This window comes from Leucoraja erinacea, chromosome 18 (assembly GCF_028641065.1).
Source record: "Leucoraja erinacea ecotype New England chromosome 18, Leri_hhj_1, whole genome shotgun sequence".
In the NCBI taxonomy this organism is placed as follows: domain Eukaryota; kingdom Metazoa; phylum Chordata; class Chondrichthyes; order Rajiformes; family Rajidae; genus Leucoraja; species Leucoraja erinaceus.
This window is the reverse complement of record NC_073394.1, coordinates 7,792,638-7,811,286: the sequence shown is the minus strand read 5'-3', so window position 1 is coordinate 7,811,286 and position 18,649 is coordinate 7,792,638. Positions and strand designations below refer to the sequence as shown.

Sequence of the window (18,649 nt, the reverse complement as noted above, 5' to 3'; positions counted from 1 at the left end):
CAGACCTGGAGCCCATCATGTACAATCCACGGTCTCACATTCCAACGGGGCTGTTCACCTGTGTGAGGTTCTGTACTGTGGCGCTGGCCCCGTGAGATACAGTCCCACCATTCCCAACCCCTCTGAGATACCGTCTTACCCCTCCCACATCTCCATGTGTGCGAAGTACATCAAGAAGGGTCTCGACCCGTTACGAAACGTCGCCCCAGAGATGCTGCCTGTCCCGCTGAGAGTTACTCCAGCTTTTTGTGTCATGTATATCATCACCGACCGATTCACCATTGCGGGGACATTCACTGTTCCATCCACGTGTAAGGCACAGTCTCACTGTCCCATGCATGTCCGGGGTACAGTGTTAAACACCCCCGCAGCGTGGATTCAATCCCACGGACCCACTCGTGTGGTAGACAAAAATGCCGGAGGAACTCAGCGGGTGCAACAGCATCTATGGAGCGAAGGAAATAGGCAACGTTTCGGGCCGAAACCCTTAAAGGGTTTCGGCCCGAAACGTTGCCTATTTCCTTCGCTCCATAGATGCTGCTGCACCCGCTGAGTTTCTCCGGCATTTTTGTCTACCTTCGATTTTCCAGCATCTGCAGTTCCTTCTTAACCACTCGTGTGGTGGTCTCATAGCGCCATCTCAATGTCTCTCCCCATGAGCTACAGACTCATTCTACCCCCTGCGTGAGGTGTAGCCATCCTAACCCAGGCCAAACTTGCTACAGTCTGAAGAAGGGTCTCGACTTGAAACGTCACCTATTCCTTTTCTCCAGAGATGCTGCCTGACCCACTGAGTTACTCCGGCACTTTGGTGTAAACTATCATCTGCAGCTCATTCTTACACGAGCCAGAGTCTCCCTTTACACACATGCAGGGTGGCTTTTTACAGTGCCATCGATGTAAGGGAGTTTCACTGTCTACCATGAGAAGTGTCGTCTCATATTCCACCTGCAGGTGAGGTCCTCTTCCCCCCCCCCCCCCCCCCACACACACACACACACAGTCACTGCTCCACGAGTGACCATGTTTTTATAATATTTGCTGCACCTTTTTAGACGTTTGAGACACATCGCGGTAACAGGCCCTTCGGCCCACTGAGTCCGCGCCGAACGGCGATTATATAACCATATAACAATTACAGCACGGAAATAGGCCATCTCGACCCTTCTAGTCCGTGCCGAACACATAATCTCCCCTAGTCCCATATACCTGCGCTCAGACCATAACCCTCCATTCCCTTCCCATCCATGTACACCAGCGCTATCCTACACACTGGGGACAATTTACAATTTTTACGAAAGCCAAAGTACATCTTTGGAGTGTGGGAGGAAACCGGAGCACCCGGAGAAAACCCATGTGGCATCACAGGGAGAACGTACAAACTCCGCAGTCAGGATTGAACCCAGGTCTCTGACGCTGTGAGGCAGCAACTCCACCGTTACGCCATGTGCCGCCTATAATCCCTTGAGGTTTGTTACTTATGCGTCCCATTTGAGTGATTCACGCCTCAAATTCAGTGACATCAGTCAATTTTATTTACAAAACAACTCACGTTGACCAAAGCGCTTTACATCAGTGCAAATACTAATGTGCTACATACAATGATACACGCACCTAGCAATACATACATAAACTGTTCACAGCGCCCCCTCAGAAGGCCTCAAAACGCTAGGGAGTAGAAATAGGGTTTAAGTTTGGACTTAACTGCAGCCTCTTACTAACTCAGGGTGATTTCAAGTTATTCTCCTGTTGTGTGACGCTTCATTCCCTTCCCCTGCATACAGCACTTTAACTCCCCCTCCCATTCCCAATCTGACCCTTCTGTCCTGGGCCTCCTCCATTGTCAGAGTGAGGCCCAGCGCAAATTGGAGGAACAGCACCTCATATTTCGCCTGGGCAGCTTACACCCCAGCGGTATGAACAAATGACCTCTAACTTCAAATAGCCCTGCTTTCCCTCTCTCTCCATCCCCTCCCCCTTCTCCCACCGGTCTTACTGTCTCTGACTACATTCTATCTCTGCTCCGCCCACTCCCCGACACCAGTCTGAAGAAGGGTTTCGACCCGAAATGTCACCCATTCCTTCTCTCCAGAGATGCTGCCAGTCCCGCTGAGTTACTCCAACATTTTGTGTCTACCTTTGATTTAAAATAGCATCTGCAGTTCTTTCCTACACGTTACTCCAGCAGTTTGTGTCATTTCTGATGTTTTTCAGTCTCAGTTTTGTCATCAGGACCATTATGGTGTTAGTGGTTTACAAAGAACTGTGAATTGTCTGATTTGACAAGTTTGCTTGCATAGGCTCACAGTCTAAGTTGGCTGGCATTTCAATTGTTCCGCACTCTCTCATGATTCAGTGATATCTACTACAATTCTTTACCCTCCATACAAATGAGAATCAGCAAAGAAAGAAAAAACGTTCATGTGTACAATGTCTTTTGCAACCACAAGCTATTTAACCACATTATCCAGGGACTTCAGTGTGGTTGAAATAGAGTTAATGCCACAGCCAGTTGATTTAGTCAAAATGCCCCCAAAAATGGCACACCCACCAGATAATCTGTCGTAGAGGTATTAAATGCAGTGCCAGTAGATGTGTATGGGAGGCGCACTGGTAGAGTTGCTGCCTCACAGCGCCAGAGACACGGGTTCGATCCTGACTACGGGTGCTGTCAGTATGGAGTTTGTACGCTCTTCCAGTGACCGCATGGTTTTTTTTTTTTTACCGGGTGCCCCCATGCTCCAAAGACATGGAGACATGTTTGTAGGCTTTGGAGCATGGGAACACCCGATTGGCTTTGTTTTTTTTTTAAATCATAAATTCTCCCTAGTGTTATTGTATCGCTGGTCAGCATGGACACGGGGTGGGCCAAAGGGCCTGTTTCCGCACTGTATCTAAAACTTAAATAAAATATGAGCTTTTATGCACCTGATGTTCGGCCAGGTCTCTGTTTAAAGTGTTGTTCGAAAGCCAGCTCTGGTGGGGAGGAAGTCTGGGATTTAGATCAGTGAAAACAAAGGAATAGTGAAATATACCTATGTCAGAATGAGGTGCAACTTGGAGGGAAACCTGTAGATGGAGATGTTCCCTTGTGTGAGACCTATGTTCTTAATGCTAATCACCATGGGGTTGGGAGGTGTGATGGAGTTAGGGTTAGAAAGGTTACCCAACCCCAATTAATAATAATAATATTAATACATTTTATTTGCGGGCGCCTTTCAAAGTCTCAAGGACACCTTACAGAAAATTAACAAGAGAGAAAAAACATATAGTCGGAGTAAAACAAATAATAAGGACATCACCAATACACAAATTAAAGACAGAATGAATCTGCCATCTAAATTACTCTTCCCGAATGTGCAGAGAGTGAAATATACAAAGCAGTTTCTATGATAGCCCTTCTTCCCCACAGTCATCAGGCTATTAAACTCACCAACAAACAGGCAGCCTGCCCTAACAGCCTACTGCACTTTATCTGCCTATTTATGTGTATATTGAACTGAACTGTTTTCTGTATTATTGCTTACAATATTCTGTCGTGCTGCAGCAAGCAAGAATGTCATTGTCCTATCTGGGACACATGACAATAAAACTCTTGACTTGACTCTAAATGGTAGTTTAGTTTAAAGATAGATTTAGTGTGTACAGAAGCCTTTCGACCCACCAATTCCACGCCGACCATACACTAGTTCTAACCTACACACAAGGGGCATTTACAGAAGCCAATTAACCTACAAACCGGCACGTATTTGGAATGTGGGAGGCAAACGTAACACCCGGCAAAAACCCACACTGTCACAGGGAGAACGTACAAAACCTCATACAGGATCGAACCCTGATCTCTGGTGCTGCAAGACAGCAACTATACCGTACTGTGTTGTTATGATGTAGGTATAGGCATCAATTGTTGCCCAACATAATGCGTTGTAACCCAGTGATGAGTGAGGATTAATGATTTAATGATACACTTTATTGTCACATGTATCTAGGTACAGTAAAATTATTTGTTTAAGAAGGAACTGCAGATGCTGGAAAATTGAAGGTACACAAAAATGCTGGAGAAAGTCAGCGGGTGCAGCAGCATCTATGGAGCGAAGGAAATAGGCAAGGTTTTCGGGCCGAAACGTTGCCCATTTCCTTCGCTCCATAGATGCTGCTACACCCGCTGAGTTTCTCCAGCATTTTTGTGTACCTCCAGTAAAATTCTTTGTTTTGCATACAATACTCAAAGTATGCAAAGAGCCAGCACCGTACAGGGCACTGTTCTAACCCTGCTATTTCTTCAGCAAATGGTGCATAGTCTCAGTAATGTTCAATATATAGTCTAGTTGTTGACCCAGGCAGCATAAGAAGCAGTCTCAGATACTTTGTCAATGATGACACATGGTTCACCGCACTGCTCTATACACGATATTAAATCCCAGTTAATGTTCCTCCATAAAATGTACAATCCCAATTAATTTCCCTGAGGTGAGATGTACAATTTCTGTTGCTCATCCCGTGATGTATAACTTCAGTTACAAGTCTTGTCATTGACATATAATCCAAGTTAATCCCTCTTCCTCCACAACATATGATAAATAATCCTAGTTAATATCCCAACCTCTGAAGTGAAATCTCAATCACTCTTCGTCCTGGCGAGCAGTTGCAGTCATTTTCCCACTGTGTGATTTACAATCCCAGTCAATGTCTTAGTGGGTGATGGATGGTCCCATCAAATGTCTGAGTGCATCAATTCAATTTCTGGCCCAATGTGTGATGTGTGATCTCATATACACATAGACATATAATCCAAATTACTGTCCTGTTGTGTGAAGGACATTTTTATTACGGGACAGGTATGCAATGTATAATACCTGGGAATGTTTCATTATATGATGTATGCCCCTTGTTACAGTCCCAGTGTGTGGTTTTGAAATCCAGCCATCATTCCTGTTAAACATATTATTTCATTACTGTCCAAGAGTCTGATGTACGATCTCAGGATATGAAATATAAATTTGCAGTGTGCAGTGTGCAGTGTGTAATTCCAATGACTACCCCGATGAATGAAACTTAGCCCTTTTAGTTTAGTTTAGTTTAGTTTAGTTTAGTTTAGAGACCTTGTGCAAAAACAGGCCCAATGACTCACTGTCTCAGCCAACCAGCGATCACCCCGTACACTAGCACTATCCTACTCATCAGGGACAATTTACAATCTTTAATGAAACCAAGGTCTTTGGAGATAATAGACAATAAGTGCAGGAGTAGGCCATTTGGCCCTTCGAGCCAGCACCGCCATTCAATGTGATCATCCACAATCAGTACCCCGTTCCTGCCCAGATCCCCTGACTCCGCTATGTTTAAGAGCCCTATCTAGCTCTATCTTGAAAGCATCCAGAGAACCTGCCTCCACCGCCCCCTGAGCCAGAGAATTCCACACTCACCACTCTCTGTGAGAAAAAGTGTTTCCTCGTCTCCGTTCTAAATGGCTTACTCCTTATTCTTAAAGATGTGGAAGGAAACCGCCGCATCCGGAGAAAACCCACAGGGTCACGGGAGAGAACGTACAAAATCCGTACAGACAGCACCCGTAAAGAGTATCGAACCTGGGTCTCTGGCGTTGTAAGGCAACAACTACCGCTGCGCCGCCATGCTGCCCTCCTTGAATGGATTCTTGGCAAAAACAGGGTAGACAGTCATAACTTTTTTTCCCCCAATGGTGGCAAGTCAAAGACTACAGGGCATAACTTGAAGGGGAGAGGGGTAATGTTTAAAGCAGAAGAGCAGGGCAAGTGTTTTTTTCCCCACAGAGAATGGTGGGTGCATTTACCACCATCCCCGGAACTCATTGCCAGGGGTGCTGGCGTAGCCAGACACAATGTGAATCTAAGAAGCTTCAGGATAAGTACATGGTTAGCTGGGAATGGAGACACGTAAGATGACAAAGTTAGTTGATGTCAGCTTTATGTCTGGCACTGCGATTATGGCCGAAGGGCCTGTTCCTGTGCTGTGCTTTTCTATGTTCTTTGTCTGTGTACTTCAGTCTCCTTACTTTGAACTGTTCCCAAATTGGTCAATTTACAATTTTACCGCGATGGCACAAGAACAATGTATTGATGCCTGTGAGTTACTGACTGACAAAGTCAAACAAATTGCCTCCCACCTGTAATCTCTTTAATTGACGACGCACTCTCCAGAGATGTATTTTGATTTCTGCAAACTCTTCTCGGCTGCTGAAATTCTGACAGGCAGCAAGCAGGTTTCATTACATGCGCACCTTACACACGCAGGTGTCTCTGCCTGCAGCCTCGTTCCCTGCAATCAATGTAGTTTGTTTGCCAGTATTTGTGTACAGCCGAACAAGGCGCTGTGACCTCTCCTGCAACTCAAGTTGAATCTCCTTTCTGCACAGACAGATCCATAAAATAATCCATCGAGATCCTTATTAGGTAGAAAGATAGATAGTTGGGCAGCACGATGGCGCAGCAGTAGAGTTGCGTTTGCAGCGCCAGAGACCTGGGATCGATCCTGACCACGGGTGCTGCCTGTTAGGAGTTAGTGCTTTCTCCCCATGGGTTTTCTCTGGGATCTTCGATTTCCTCCCACACTCCAAAGACGTACAGGTTTGTCGGTTAATTGGCTTGGTACAAGTGTAAATTGTCCTGAGGGTCATGTGTAGGGTCATGTTAATGTATGGGGATCGCTGGTCGGCGCTGACTCGGTGGGCCGAAGAACCTGTTTCCGCGCTGTATCGTGAAACTAAACTAAATTCACAGTCAAGAGGCAGCCCATTTGATTTCAGCAAAGAGCTCTGCCTGCCTCCCTTCATCCAATGCCACGTCTGTAATGTGGCTTTATCTGGCTTGTTAGAAGCATAATTCCATGGTTGGTTTAATTGGGCATGATGTGATTAGCAAAGACAGTTTACACAAACAAACACAATAAAATCCGTAAATATTGAAAGCCTAACACGTGTCAGGGCAAAGGAAGTAAAAGAGGCTTCATCTCGGGAGCGGCATAGTGGCACAGTGGTAGAGTTGCTGCCTAACAATGCTTGAGGTGCCCGAGACGCAGGTTCAATCCTGACCATGGGTGCTGTCTATATGGAGTTTGATCTTTCTCCCCGTGACCGCGTGGGTTTTCTCCGAGATCTTCGGTTTCCTCCAACACTGCAAAGATGTATAGGTTAATTGGCTTGGTTTTAGTGTAAATTGTCCCTATTGTGTGTAGGATAGCTAATGTGCAGGGATCGCTGGTCGATGCGGACTCGGTGGGCCGAAGGGCCTGTTTCCGCGCTGTATGTCTAAACTAAACTAAATATCTCCACGTGCACGTGCTTAATATAGAAGGTACTTATTTCATCTCTCTTATTAGAATCTACAATCATGTTTATTAATGTAATACATTTGATCTATATTCATCGTTTAAAGCAAAAATTGTAACGGAATGAGTCAATGCAGCACTTTCATTATTTGTCAGAATTTCTCTGCAGCTGTGTAATAGGTGATCACTGGTCGGTGCAGACGCAGTGGGCCGAAGGGCCTGTTTCCAAGCTGCAGCTCTGAAGTAAATTCTAAAAGTAAAGTTTGCTGTAGCAAGACTTAATCTCATGCGTTGAATTGAATTGAAAGATACAGCAAGGAGACTGGCCTTTCGGCCCAAGTCCACAACAACAATCGAACACACGTTCACACTAATCCCGTGTTATCTCAGATTGGCATCCATTCCCTGCACACGAGCGGCAATTTAACATTGGCCAATTAACGTACAAACCTGCACGCCTTTGGGATGTGGGAGGAAACCGGAACACCCGGAGGAAACCCACACAGTCACAGGGAGAATGTGAAAACACTGCACAGACATCACCTTAGGTCAGGATCGGACCCGGGTCTCTCATGCTGTGAGGCAGCTGCTCTACCAACCGGATATGCATTGATGTTTTGTCATTGTCACCTTGTCTAATTCCATTGGGGCTGCAGAGTTAGATAAACCGCACGTTGGCATGGCACAAAGTGCTGGAGCAACTCAGCGGGACAGGCAGCATTTTTTTTTAGAGATACAGTGTGGAATCAGGCCCTTCAGCCCACCGAGTCCATGCCGACCAGCGATCCGCACACACTCACACTGTCCTGCACACACTAGGGAGAATTTACATTTGTACCAGGCCAATTAGCCTACAAACCTGTACGTCTTTGGAGTTTGGGAGGAAACCGGAGCACTCGGAAAAAACCCACGCGGTTACAGGGAGAATGTAAACTTCCATACAGACAGCACCTGTAGTCAGGATCGAACCCGGTGCGGTAAGGCAGCAACTCTACCACTGCACCACCATGTTGCCCTCTTGCCCTCTCAACATCACTGGAAAAAATGGATACGGGTCATTTTGGGTCGGCCCCCTTCTTCAGACTGATAGGATGTTTTCTGTGGTGGGAGCGGTCCAAAATGAGCAAAAAAGGTCTCAGGATAAGGAATGGGTTCCTAGTGATTGAATCAAGAAAGAATTTCACCTCCCAGAGGCTTGTAAAACTTAATTATGTGCACCCAGTTGCTATGACAATATGTTAAAGTCTGAGCACAAAGTGCTGGAGTAACTCAGGCTGCTGCCAGACCTGCTGAGTTAGTCCAGCACTTTGTCGCTTATTTTGTAAAGCAGCAACTGCAGTTCCTTGTTTCTCTATGCAAGTCTGGGTTGCACAGATCTTTCAATGTCCTTCGTTCTGATTGTGTGCCTCCTTGTCACCTTCCTCTCAGCTAACAGTGTACCATTCTACATTTCCTTATCATCGTCTGCTTTGATCTGCCATTTTCACACTTTACCCATCCATATCTCTAGACTCCCTCTCCCCTCTCAGTCTGAAGAAGGGTCTCAACCCGAAATGTCACCCATTCCTTCTCTCCGGAGATGCTGCCTGTCCTTCTGAGTTACTCCAGCATTTTGCATCTATCACTTGTACAGATATTTGTTCTATAGAGGCGAGAGGGTCATTGGAAATCATGGAGCTGAGGCCAAGATTAGATTCGCTGTGACGTCAATGAATGGTGTAAGGGGCTTGGTATCTTCCTCTTGCTTCTACTTCTTATGGGTTCATTGAATGCGTCCAAACCCTGTAGATGTTGGGATTTGGAGCAAAACAAAAATAAACTGCTGGAGGAACTCAGTAAGTTGAGCAGCATCTGTGGGGAGAAAGGATTGTCGACATTTGGGATCAAGATCCTTCACCTTCGAAAACCATCAGTTGATGGTGGGGGGGGGAGATTTAATAGCCTGAGTGGTAACATTTTTCACACCATGGGTGGTGGGTGTATGGAACGAGCTGTCAGAGGAGGTAGCTGAGGCAGGTTAAGAATGTTTAAGAAACATTTAGTCAGCTACATGGATAGGATAGGTTTGGAGGGAAATGGACAAAGTGCAGGCAGGTAGCATTAGTGTTGGTTGGTGTGGGCAAGTTGGGCTGAAGGTCCTGTTTCCATGCTGTATGACTCAATGATCTGGAATCCAGGTCTTCTTCGTGACGTGTCGCTTCACTTTTCCAAGCCACTGCATAACGCAGGCTCTGGCACGTGGGTTGAAGAGCTCTTGGGAGGAGGGGGCAGGTAGGTAGATGCTCACTAGTTTGGGTTGCCTCCCCACAGTCACATTTGGTTGGTCCATTGCTGTTGTACCCCCACTTCTGCATGGGGGCTTTGCACTGTCCGACCCGTGCTCTGTGCAGTAATCGCTGGTCGGTGCGGACTCGGTGGGCTCCGGAGGTCCTGTATTCCGTGCTGTATCTCTAAACCACACTGAAGTTTGAGTGTGGCCTCACCCTGACAGTGGAGGAGGCCCAGGACAGAAAGGTTAAATTTAGCTCTTAGGGCTCTAAAGGAATCGAGGGATATGGGGGAAAAGGCAGGAACGGGGTATACTGATTTTAGATGATCAGCCATGATCATATTGAATGGCGGTGTTGGCTCAAAGGGCCGAATGGCCTAATCCTACACCTATGTTTCTATGTCAGTATGGGGATGGGAACGTGTTTGCCCACCGGGAGATCACAGAGCGCAAGTTCCTCTTTCATGTTGACGTGGATAAGCTTTTTCCATTGAGAGTAGGGAAGATTCAAACAAGAGGACATGATTTGAGAATTAAGGGACAAAAGTTTAGGGGTAACATGAGGGGGAACCTCTTTACTCAGAGAGTGGTAGCTGTGTGGAATGAGCTTCCAGTGGAAGTGGTGGAGGCAGGTGCGATTTTATCATTTAAAAATAAATTGGATAGGTATATGGACGGGAAAGGAATGGAGGGTTATGGTCTGAGTGCAGGTAGATGGGACTAGGTGAGAGTAAGTGTTCGGCATGGACTAGAAGGGCCGAGATGGCCTGTTTCTGTGCTGTAAATTGTTGGCTGCATTTAGTTGTCTCTGTACTGTACACTGACAATGTCAATTAAAGTTGAATCTGAATCTGATATGTTCTATGGGTGTTGGGTTTGGGATTGTGGTGATGAAGATGGTCGAGCTGCAGGTGTTGGACTGACCCTGACCCTGGTTTTCTGTGCTGTAATTGTTATATGTTCTATGGGTGTTGGGTTTGGGATTCACCACTCTGTGGTGATGAAGATGGTGGAGCTACAGGTGTTGGACTGACCCTGACCCTGGTTTTCTGTGCTGTAATTGTTATATGTTCTATGGGTGTTGGGTTTGGGATTGTGGTGATGAAGATGGTGGAGCTACAGGTGTTGGACTGACACTGACCCTGGTTTTCTGTGCTGTTTGCAGGGAGAGGCGGAGGACCGTGAATGACTGGACCCAAGCCCAAGGCCATGCAGTGCTCGTGGAAGGCGGTGCTGCTGCTGGTGGCGGCGTCGCTGGCCGTCCAGTACACGGCCATCCGCAGCTTCATCACCAAGCCCTTGGCCATCTGCCGTGTGGCCAAGCCTCGGGACTGCCAGGCCTCCACCACCACCTCGTGCCCTCCCCAATGGCCGCCCACCAGCCACATCTTGGTGCTCGCCACCACCCGCAGCGGCTCCTCCTTCGTGGGGCAGCTCCTCAACCAGCACTCGGACATCTTCTACCTGTTCGAGCCGCTCTACCACGTGCAGACGGCGCTGATCAACACCAGCGTGAGGGTGCGCCCGCCGGCCGACGGCCGACGCCTGTTGCTGGGCGCGTACCGGGACCTGCTCCGGGGCCTGTTCGGCTGCCGGCTCCAGGAGCTCGAGGCCTACATCAAGCCGGCGCCGGAGCTCCACCGCACACAGCGCCTCTTCCGGCGGGGAGCGAGCAGGGCGCTGTGCGCGCCGCCGGTCTGCGCATCCCGCCCGCCCCCAGAGCCGGGGGAGGGGCAGGGGGGAGGGGCCGAGGGCGAGCGCTGGGAGGAGGGCGAGTGCGTGCGCAAGTGCGGCTCGCTCAACCTCACGCTGGCCTCGCGCGTCTGCCTCCATCGCCACCACGTGGCCATCAAGACGGTTCGGATCCCCGAGGTGGGAGACCTCCGAACGCTGCTGGAGGACCCCCGCCTCAACCTCAAGGTGATCCAGCTGGTGCGGGACCCCCGCGGCATCCTGGCGTCGCGCATCGACACCTTCCCCGACAGTTTCCGCGCCTGGAAGATCTGGCGCAACAGCGGCCGCAAACCCTACAACCTGGACGCCTCGCACCTGAGCGCCACCTGCGCCGACTTCCTGCGCTCGGCCGGCACAGGCCTAGCCCGGCCCGGCTGGCTCAAGGGCAGGTACATGCTGGTCCGGTACGAGGACCTGGCCAGGGAGCCCGAGAAGAAGACCAGGGAGATCTACCGCTTCCTCGGGGTCTCGCTGGACGCCAACGTCAAGAGGTGGATCCTCAACAACACCAGGGGCGCCGGTGCCTCCGGCAACCACAAATACGCCACGGTCCGAGACTCGGCCGCCACCGCTGAAGGTTGGAGGCTCAAACTCACCTTCGACATGGTGGAGCTGGTGCAGGACATCTGCAACCTGACTCTGGCACAGCTGGGCTACAGAATGGTCAACTCGGCCGAGGAGCTGAGAAACGTCTCCATCAGTCTAGCTGAAGATAGGACCTTCCTACCCTTTTTGTAATTATGAATAGTTTGTGCCATTTGGTGATATATTTTTGATATCTATTATATATAAAGTGTTCTTACATTGTTGGGTAATTTCCCCCTGCGTACACACACGAAGAGGGTTGCCAACGTTTGTTGAATGTATTATAGGAGACGTTGATCACTCCACGCTAACATAGACGGCACTACCAAATAACTCATCAACACTGTACCATAGTTTATGATTATAATCAGGCAGCCTTTACTTTCTTATATGCAAAAGGTTATTTATTAATTAGAACACAACGTGCTAGGAACCTACCAGATCTGGCAATGACCATGGAGGGAATGGGCAGATAATGTTTAAGGGTCCCTGACCTGAGAAGTCCCAGACATGCCTTGTCACCTCAGCTAGCTCATCTACAATAGACAATAGGTGCAGGAGTAGGCCATTCCTCCCTTCTAGCCAGCACCGCCATTCAATGTGATCATGGCTGATTATCCCCAATCAGTACCCCGTTCCTGCCTTCTCCCCCTATCTAGCTCTCTCTTGAAAGCATCCAGAGAACCTGCTTCCACCGCCGTCTGAGGCAGAGAATTCCACAGACTCACCACTCTCTGTGAGAAAAAGTGTTTCCTCGTCTCCTTTCTAAATGGCTTAATCCTTATTCTTAAACTGTGGCCCCTGGTTCTGGACTCCCCCCAACATCGGGAACATGTTTCCTGCCTCTAGCGTGTCCAAACCCTTAACAATCTTATATGTTTCAATGAGATACCCTCTCATCCTTCTAAACTCCAGAGTGTACAAGCCCAGCTGCTCTATTCTCTCAGCATATGACAGTCCCGCCATCCTGAGAATTAACCTTGTAAACCTACGCTGCACTCCCTCAATAGCAAGAATGTCCTTCCTCAAATACAGTGTTGCATTTTTTCTCTTACTTATTTTAAAGTTAAGGACTATTTTTCATTCGCAGTATTCACTCCTATCATAGAAATATAGAATATAGGTGCAGTAGGCCATTCGGCCTTTCGTGCCAGCAACGCCATTCAATATGATCATGGCTGATCATCCAAATCAGTACCCTATTCCTACTTTCTCCCCATATCCCTCGATTCATTTAGCCCTAAGAGCTAGATCTAATTATCTCTTGAAAACATCCAGTGAATTGGCTTCCACTGCTTTCTGTGGCAGAGAATTTCACAGATTCACAACTGTGGGTGAAAGAGTTTTTCCTCATCTCAGTCATAAATGGCCTACCCATTATTGTTAAACTGTGACCCCTGGTTCTGGACTCCCTCAACATGAGGGAACATTTTTTCTGCATCTAGCCTGTCCAATCCTTTAAGATGATGTTATGACGCTGACACCACCACTAGACACAACCACCAGACAATGGGATCCCTCTGCAACCCAAACTAATCAGTGGCTGGTCCTCCCAACAAAGTGCGAGGGAGGAATGAAGCAGCGGTGGCAGGGTGGGCTGCAGGGAGGGTAACCCTGTGGCTGCATCTCTTCTGTCTCTGCAGCGAGGCTCCCACTGCATTGTCCTCGAACTTCGGCAGCAGCTGGCTGGCCTTCGACTTCACCTTACCGTGGTTCGTGACGACAATCACCTCCGTCCCTTCACCCCTGGAATTCTGTGCCTCCTGCCAGTCAGTGATAGACATGGGTGCCATGTGGACAACTTACAAAATGCAGTTATAACCGAGGACTTGTACAGTGTTACTTGACTATTTTCACAGCTTCTCCCAAGCCTACAAAATGCTGGAGTAACTCTGCGGAACAGGCAGCATCTCTGGAGAGAAGCAATGGGCGACATTTTAGGTCGAGACCCTCGTCCAGTCTGAAGAAGTGTCTCGACCCGAAACGTCACCCATCCCTTCTCTCCAGATATGCTGCCTGTCCCGCTGAGTTACTCCAGCGTTTGTGTCTATCTTCGGTTTAAACCAGCATCTGCAGTTCCTTCCAACGCACTACAATCCAGAGGGTCCAATTCAAAAGGAGATGAGCAGAAGATGCACTGAGATGCCACCAACCACAAGATGGCCTCCAAGATAATAGGCATTATCCCAACTTGGAAAGATATCACCATTCCTTCATTGTCATTGAGTCTAAATCCTGACACTTTCCCCATCAGCACTGTAGGACGATGGTTCAAGTAGGTGGATCATGTTATCTTTACGAGGCAATTAGGAACATATGAGATGTCCTAGTCAGCGATGGCCGCATTGTGTGAACATAGTACAGTACAGTATAGGAACAGACCCTTCAGCCCATAACGTCCTTGCCTAACATGATACCACATTAAACTGATATCCTCGGCTTACACGTGATCCATAACCCTCCATACCCGACATAACCATATGCACACGGAGGGGTATGGACCTACACACCTCTTTAATAATCAAATAAAGAAGCAATGTTTGAAAATAATTGGAAAATATATTTCTGTCTCCCTATGATTTTCTCCAGGGATTGCTTAAATCCTGGAGATTAATCCCTGTAGCCACTTTAGGCGACTCACGACCCATACAGGCATCGCCCCGCGACCATATGGGACAGGGGCTTGAAAGGCACACTGGAAGGTTGGCAACCCTAACACAAACACACAAAAAAATCCCTGTTGATAAAACAAACTTGAGGCATCGCACAAGGCTTCAGAGAGCTTCTCGGATAGGGTGGTAGTTCAAAAAAAATTGCAGAATTCCCAACTTTTTATTGTGGGTGAATATGTTTATTAAAAATGTGGAATATTTGAATATTTTTTAAATGTATTGTATCTTTCTAAAATGTCAGATATCTTAAAGGAACCAACATTTCTGTATTGAAGTATTTTTAATACACTATGACATTTCTCCGTTTTCCATTCCCCCCCCTCGAAGCATTCCTGGTGTTGGTCGGGAATTTTGTATATTGTGTTAGAGTTCATGCCAAAATATGTGTTCGGTTGTCGTCTGTTGAAGAGCCAACCTGTCATTTGAAATAATCATTAACGAGAGGGGGGGGAAAGCTCAGATTTGGCCAGTGTTGTCAGATTCGTTAACCACATGCGGCTGATTGATTTATCCAGGAGTGGGCAATTTTCTGACAGATGAGCTACATAACAAATGAGTGTTTGTCACCATCATTGCATGTGGTCCCTGTTCTTTTGCATGGTGTATGCATGCATATTTTAATAACCCTCTGTGCCTTGTTGGTAAAATGGTAAGTTAAAAAGCATCGTGTGCAAGTCTAACTCAATCATTGTGATCGCTTCACATTCATTCTCACTAACAGGTGCTAGGGATTTGTCAAATAAATATCCATGGGATGCATAGATCTTTATTGTGCGCGTGTTTGTGTGTTTGCGTGTGTGTGCCCATGAGTTTGTTTGTATGTGTAAGACCCTGAACACAATTGGGTTATGTAGTTAGAATTGTCCTTATGACCAGCCAGGAATTTCCACCACTGAACAACACTGGACAAGCCTGTTCCCATTAAAAACAAGCAGGGGTCTACTGGAGCTCATGTGACAAGTGACATGTATTTGTTCAAGTTAACTTTAGTTTGAAAGTTTTCAAAGCACTCTGGAGTAGCTGCACCTCTGCGTGCAGTTGTCAGAAGAAATTCACTTTTGAATATCTGCGTTGAATTGACTGTACTTCCAAAATGTAGTACACCCACCTCATAGGTTCACGTTTCAATCTGGAGGGTTGTGCACAACATCTGGGGAGAACCTGATCCAATTTAGTTCACTTTAGAAGCACAGAGTGGGCCTGTCCACCGAATCCACCCCAACTATCGATTGCCCGAAAACTAGTTCTATATCATCCCACTTTCCTACACACAAGGGGCAATTTACACAAGCCGATTAACCTGTAAACCCGCACGTCTTTGAAATGTGGGCGGAAACTGGAGCATCTGGAGAAAACCCATGCTGTCACAGAGAGAACGTACAAACTCCACACAGACAGCACCTGCAGTCGGGATGGAACCCGGGTTTCCGGCGCTGTGAGGCAGCAGCTCTACCCCTGCGCCACTGTGCCGCGATCGAGGGAGTTAGCCGCCTTCCCAGTGCAAAATTAGACAAGCTCTGTTACGATATTTCAAATGGAATAGAGAACATTCCCGTAGCAATGGCCAATAATTATCCTTCAAATATCAAAAAGCTAATTATTAACTTCAACGACCGTCCTATTGGATTCTACGTTATATCGAAGACTACACTTCTAAAGTATTTCATTGGCTACAATGTACTTTATGACACTGTGGATGTTTCAGGAGCTATAGAAATGAAAGTTCCTTTAATTTATGCGTGTTGGGAGTTGGAGTTTGATAGAAAGTCAGTGACAGGCAGGATGTTTATAAAACCACAGCGGGAATGGAAGTTAGTCCATTTTTCCTACCATTCACCTCCAGAAATATAATTTAAATCTTATTGCATCATCTGTATGCTTTGGAGGTTGACAATGTCTCTTGGCAATAAAAGTATTAAAATAGACCCAGTCGAGGATTTGCATTGATTTAAGCAGAAACTCATCTTCAGTGTACATCAGCCTATGTACGGCACTTTGGATTTCAAAACATTGTTGTGAATGGAACATCAATCCCTGAATAAAGTCTTGTGTACTTGTATTTTTAAACATTGCTTAAATGTACGTTTCTCAGAGTACGTTTTTTACGTTCTGGAAGACATCCATGCACTTAGCTGGAACGAACGTAAAGCATTCCTCTTTGGAGCTACTGTGGGTTTTCGGCCACTCCCTGGATGGGAGGCCAATGCTTTGGCATTCACTCATCACCACCTGTGAATGGTTGTTTCCCAGTGTTCACCCCGGTTACAAGGCATAACGACATCCTGATTTTCAATGTGGAGAAAATGACGTCTGAGAACGATTATTTTCCATATTCCAAATAGAAAGAGACAAAAATAAAGCTTGACTTAAAATTACTGATTGCCAGACCCCCCACAAAATAACAAGGCACATACAGAAAGGGCTTTTGTCTGTGGCTATACTCGAGACATTTCTCTTTCAATGTGTTGTCTGACCCATAGAGTACACCCAATGTTTTCTGATATGATTTCAGATTTCCAGCATCTTGTCTTTGGTATTTCATGAAAAATAATAATATTTAATCAAAAGTGAAACAAAAGCGACTTCTCTGAGTGCAACAGGTTTTTGAGGTTTTTGCCTTTGGAAAAGAAAGAAAATCTGCAAGATGAAATATGAATTGTATGAATTGCTCCAGCCCTTGATTTTTTTCAGTGGAATGTGGATCAAATACATATATACCGATTATAATCTTTACAGGAGGAATGGATTTAAACCTCAAAGAATAGGCAGTTCTTGCATTAGCCAAGTGGCAGGGAAAGGTGTAAAATCACTTTATGTATTTCAATTCTCATGAAAAATATAGTTTCACACCGACACATGGGATATTGTCATTTTAAGTTTCTTTCAAAGCTGTTGAAAATAAAATATGCACCCTTGCAAGTATTTTGATCTGTTTTTTCTGGCTTTGGCTTGGATCATAAATTGTAAAGTTGACTCTGTTTCTCTCTCCATTCATTGGACTGTTCTATTCTTCGTGGGTCAGGCTCACAAGCATGCTGCAAAACTAAATGAATACTCAAAGTATTTATAGTGTAGTGTATGCTGTGCTTAAAAAGTTCCAATCGCAACTTAAATCTTGTATTTTTGAATCTTTCCTAAAAGTAGAAAATACTGGCAGCATATGCGGAGAGGGAAGTAGAGCTAGCATTTCAGGCGACGATCTTTCATAACTGATGAAAAAGGTCATTGACTTGAAACCATAACTCTGCGTCTTTTTCCACATGTGGTACTTGATTCACTAAGCATGTCCATCACTTCCTGTTCTTTGTTCAGCTGTCCAGCATAAACTCATGAGTCATGAGTGACGCAGCATGGGAATAGGCCCTTGGGACCAACTCGTCCATGCTGAGCAAATGTTCTAGCCGAGCCAATACCACTTACTGAACTTGGCCCATACCCATCCAAACCTTTCCTATCCAAGTAGCTCTCTGTGTTGTTTAAATGTTGTTATTATACCCACCTCCACAGCTTCCTCTCTTCTCCGTGGATTGTCACCTTGTCGTGGTGGAGAAGCTTGTGTGGTCCTGAGATCTTGAGAGCGATGCCGTCTGGAGTTATGTTCCTGGTAGGGCCACCCATGGCGGTAAGGTCGAGGGGGAGGTCTCTGACAAAGAGCAATCCAACCAAGACCTCAACGGTGGAACAGGCGGAGGACGATGGCTGACTTTAGTAGAACATCACAACGGCTGGGATGGCGGATGAAGGCTGCAGCAGAAAAGGGTCTCCGGTCGTCTTGGATTCCATGCCACTGGATCCTGACCCAGATCTGTCAAGGACCATGTGGTGGCTGTCTGTGCACCAGGCTCCCCACGTTAGCCAAAGTCACGCACTGGCATCCTCCAACCCTGGAGACACCCATGGCTTCCTCTGGCAGCTCGTTCCATTCTGTACCATCTTCTGTGTGAAAAAGCTTCTCCCGAGGCCCTTGTAAAACTTTCCCCTCTCTCCTTAAACCTAGCCCTATACTTGTGAAAGGATTATGGGCATTCACCTTATCTTTAGACTTTCGAGAAACAGCACGGAAACAGGCCCTTTGGCCCACTGA

At 46.7% G+C, this 18,649-nt stretch overlaps 1 protein-coding gene across 3 annotated transcripts in view; it reads left to right on the top strand.

Annotated features, from left to right (window-relative positions):
• Positions 1-17,480, top strand: part of chst1 (carbohydrate (keratan sulfate Gal-6) sulfotransferase 1) — a 20,907-nt gene extending 3,427 nt beyond the window's left edge. For all 3 annotated transcript variants that reach the window (XM_055649224.1, XM_055649225.1, XM_055649223.1), the window contains exon 2: positions 10,740-17,480. In XM_055649224.1, the coding sequence (XP_055505199.1) occupies positions 10,760-12,046 (1,287 nt within the window). In that variant the 5' untranslated portion in view covers positions 10,740-10,759 and the 3' untranslated portion in view covers positions 12,047-17,480. The remainder of the gene's footprint in view (positions 1-10,739) is intronic.
• The last annotated feature ends 1,169 nt before the right edge of the window (positions 17,481-18,649 follow it).